Genomic DNA, 4,312 nt, shown 5'->3' with positions numbered 1-4,312 from the left:
GGGGGGGGAGGGCAGGAGGAAGAATAACGAATCGGGCGTGCCGGTTTACCGGCGCGAAAACGCACCGTTGCGCGGACTTCAGTCGACTCGCATTTCATTGGTGACATTATACAACGCGTATTTAAGTAGACAGGTTTATTATGTGTAACAGTATTGCTCTGCTCGAACGATTCGTAGGTAACAGAACTGATAATATACGACCATACTTTGTATGCAGTTATGGCGAACCATCGATGTAACAGTTATTACGAGTCTATCTTGTAAGATATCCCACGTTTGGTTTGAGACACAAGGTATCGCGCGTGAGTGTTATTCGTATCACACGTAAGTTTGTGTAGTACCGCTCATGTACTGGCAATAACTGTGTATAAAAAGAAAAATGTACGTGTTTTGTAACACCAGCTGTTCGCCTGTTCATTTCCGTGGGCTGCTCGACCTGTTCATTGTTCTTCGCGCGAACGAACGGTACTACAAGCGTCTAATTTCATTCGTTACTTCCTTATGGCCTCCGAATGGCATTTAAGGGGCATTTAGGGGGGAATATATCGTAACGCTCGAACCGACTGTATATAAATAACGTACAAGTCGCATGATTTTATTGCGCAGGATCGCTATTATGTTACAGTTCCGCGAAGAAATCGGACGGATTGCCAATTTGACTGCTCGGCAGGTTGTGCACGAGTCGTTTTTGCCTGCCACCTTTCACGGGTTCGGTGACGTTCAGTGTCTCGAAGTATTCTACATTCCAGAACTTGATGTCGTTATTGTGCGAGGTGGATGCTATTAAAGTCCCGTTGTTGCTGATATCGAGCGCCTCGACGGAGAAGTCGTGTTGCCCCACTATACCGAGTTGGCGATGAGGAAACAGACTGGCTGCCCTGAGTGTATCATACGGGAACGATATATATCACACAAGATTGCCAGAAACGATGTAAAGTGTCGCACCCGATTGTCTCGGCACTTCACTCACCGAACTACTCCATCCTCCCCTCCGGTTATCACCACATTATCTGTAATCGGGACCATACAATTGATGGCCTTCTTTGTCACACTTGGAAATTCGTCCGAGTGCAATCCGAATTCGCCCCAGTTGAATATATACATCTTTCCTTTGCTACTAGCAGATAACAACTTGCTCTCGGTTTTGAATAAACCAAGGCATGTCAATTCCTCATCGTACTCCTCTGACTGCAGGCAAAAATGGATTCAAGTGTTACAATGCTGTAATGTGACTGTCATTGACTGACATATTATTGTCCGCAATACCTGTACATGCAACTTCCTTTCTGGTATGTTCAAGGTGGTCAGACAGCCATCGCCACTGGTGCATACCAAGTACTTGGAATCTGTTTTGGTTACCATTGCGCTGATGTACTCTTCTACTTCTTTCAGGGAAAATATTGGCTTGTCTCCCTTCTTTCTGAGGTCCCATACTGAAAACATTATTCGTTATAAAACTGTTCCCAGCTCAGGATTTGGGATCTACCTTCGAGCATAAGTTATTATTACGTCTCACTACACCACCATCGTCGCCTGTGGCAAACATGTGTGTGTTGATAATTGTCATTGTGTATATAGGGTACCTAGAATGCAATTGCATCATGGAAAAGAAGCTTGTTAACGCTTCCTAATTATCAATGCATCGATGAAGGTTGTATTGTTACGCGTTATACTTACTCGTGAGCCTTTTCATATAGCCTCGTTAATTTCTCAGTGTCCACGTCAGTTATTCCTATGCATCGATCCTTTCCAGCTGAGAATAACATCCGTCCATCCTCACTGAATTCGATGTCCCGGCAAGCTTTGAGATGCAATTCCAACGTCGAGACAAGATTAGTTTCCTCATTGTTATACTTATACCTAATGCAAATGATGAAATAAAACACTTGCCGTGATAAATATGCATAATTGAACGTACATAAAGATATCTCCCGTAATACTAGCTACCCCGATCGTATCTGCTACAGGATGGAAGCATATATCTGTTATCATATCCTCTAATGTAACAGGTGGAGGGTGATTTCTCTGTAATTCCTTTGCTTCTAACATAACTTCGCGAGAAGACTCTCAACAAGAGCACGAGTCAAATACGAAAGAACTTTCTCCGCTCCCCACGCACTTCGAAGTTGAAGTTGGGTCTAAGTTGAACTAAGGTTAGGTAAAATTAAATTATCTAAGGCAAGTTCCATTTAACATTCGCGATAATCGCGAGCATCATTCTGTCTTTGTTTAATATCCATGAATAACAAGGATAGAGTAAAGCTCACGATTGTTGCGAGCGTTAAGTGGAACGCATCCCTATCATTAGAAACTTTAGTACTTACAATATGCTATAGTACATATAATTTCTTTATTGGAATAATGATGTACTGTACTATTTAATTTGCATAAAATTAACTCTTATTTTACAACTAAATTTTCAGGCAAATATATATTTATTTTATAATTATTTATTATTGAAGCTCAACCACAGTGACGATCGGATTTGATCGTCGCTCCTTGTCTAATCGTCAACGTAGTTTACATCTTCGGCTGCTATTTCACGTGTCGTCGACGAGTTTATCGGATGTGCCGATTGGCTGTCGGATAGAGAATTTTCAAGGTCACTGAGATTTATTTCTAGACACCCTAGAAATTCTTTAGTTGACAGTCCGACAAGCTAGGAAATTACTTGCTGGGTAACCCCGAGTTTTGAGCTTCGAATTCTGCGCAAAGTATTTGACAGAAAATTTATCTTCTGCGGTACCGGCTTCAACTGGCCATCCCGTTCTCCAGATTTAACGATTCCTGATTTTCCCCTTTGGGGTTAGTTAAAATAATTAATTTATATGACGAAACCACGAGACACTGATAACCTGAAGCGTCGAATTGAAGAAGAAATCATGACACTGCGCGATTGTATCACTCGTGTTGGCAAACGCTTCGCTGCTGCGAGAGTAAGAAAAGTCATGCAAAAGAAGAGCGCCTTCTTCTCCTCCCCCTGAAATTTCGCTTACGATATAATTTATTGTTTCTATTTAAGTTAATTTCTATTCAATTTAATTTTATATCCAAATTATTTATTATACATAAAGTAATAATTTAAATTTAATGAAATCCTTTTTTCATAGATTCTTTTTTTAGTTAACATATCTATATTGACTGCTACCACCATAAAGTGCGAAGTAGAGCTTATAATTATTATTAATGTAATTGTATTTTTATCTATTTTCTTTAATAATTCGGAACTACGTAATAGTTCGAAAAATGATTTCGACCATGTTCTTTTATTTGACCTGTGATATCCATTTTATATGGTTTCAGACGTGTTACATGGGACACCTTGTATATAGAATGAACAGAGGAATCGATTTATGTTAAAAAAACATTATCCTATTTCATTAAAAAATTTCGAGTTGACCGTGACATGACTTTGGCAATGTTTTCCAGATGGATATTATCATTAACGAATATTGTGCATTTTTCAATCTTATAATTTTTATCTAAAAATTTTTTTTCAGGAATTCTGAAACAATTGCCTAATAAGATTAAAATGTATCACACTGTATATGTGCGCAATAATCGTTTGCTTTATCCAAAATATAAAATCATAACGATATTTTGCATTATATATTTTCCGGTTAAATCTTACAATAAAACTATCTAATAGACAATTTTTCACGTGTATAATAATATATTAAAGTAATTTTGCCAGTAACAAATACGGGATGTCACAATCTCCTAATCTCGGTTCCTATTGTGTGCAAGTAGAACGGATGAAACTGAGTAGAAAAGTCAAGTATCATTTTGTAAAATTCGCAATAGTTAGTCAGGAATTAATTATTATTAATTATTTTGACTGAACTACCCCGGAAAGGGGTAGGTTAGACTCTGTTTAAAGAAAAATGGCTTATTTTTGAAGATTTTTTAGTTTTCCCATGCGCTCATTAGTTCAGACAAAATAATAAATTCCGACAAAATAATAAAAAATAATGAATTCCGCACAAACTATTGCGAATTTTGCAAAATACATACATGACTTTTCTGCTCAGTTTTATCCGTTCTATTTGCACACCACAGGAACCTAGATTAGTTTGGGACACCCTCTGTATTAATATTTAGAATAATCTATAAATGGAAGTATCGTAACATAGACTTGTGCACGTAATTATTCACCTATTCACCGTAAGCATAGCACCTGAAGTATGCTAAAATTTAAATAGCTTGGAGAATTATACCTTTTCGGGAAGATATTATTTTAAAGAACTTATATACCCATATTATACAAGAAACATTTTCTTAAGAACAGAATAGTTCTTTCTTAGATCTCGAC

General features: G+C 37.7%; 1 protein-coding gene across 1 annotated transcript; it reads right to left on the bottom strand.

Moving 5' to 3' along the window:
• Positions 1-564: 564 nt before the first annotated feature.
• On the bottom strand, positions 565-2,909 carry LOC106747123 (WD repeat-containing protein 55 homolog). Its single transcript, XM_014624428.1, has 7 exons — positions 2,325-2,909; positions 1,919-2,148; positions 1,678-1,860; positions 1,510-1,583; positions 1,267-1,433; positions 971-1,188; positions 565-878 (listed from the first exon to the last, which is right to left on the bottom strand). The coding sequence occupies exons 2-7, from the start codon at positions 2,047-2,049 to the stop codon at positions 620-622; spliced, it is 1,032 nt and encodes a 343-aa protein (XP_014479914.1). The 5' UTR covers positions 2,050-2,148; positions 2,325-2,909; the 3' UTR covers positions 565-619.
• Between the last annotated feature and the right edge of the window lie 1,403 nt (positions 2,910-4,312).

The sequence above is a fragment of the Dinoponera quadriceps genome, unplaced genomic scaffold (assembly GCF_001313825.1).
Source record: "Dinoponera quadriceps isolate SergipeBrazil2010 unplaced genomic scaffold, ASM131382v1 scaffold221, whole genome shotgun sequence".
NCBI classification, from domain to species: Eukaryota; Metazoa; Arthropoda; class Insecta; order Hymenoptera; family Formicidae; genus Dinoponera; species Dinoponera quadriceps.
This window is presented reverse-complemented; position numbering and strand designations above follow the sequence as displayed.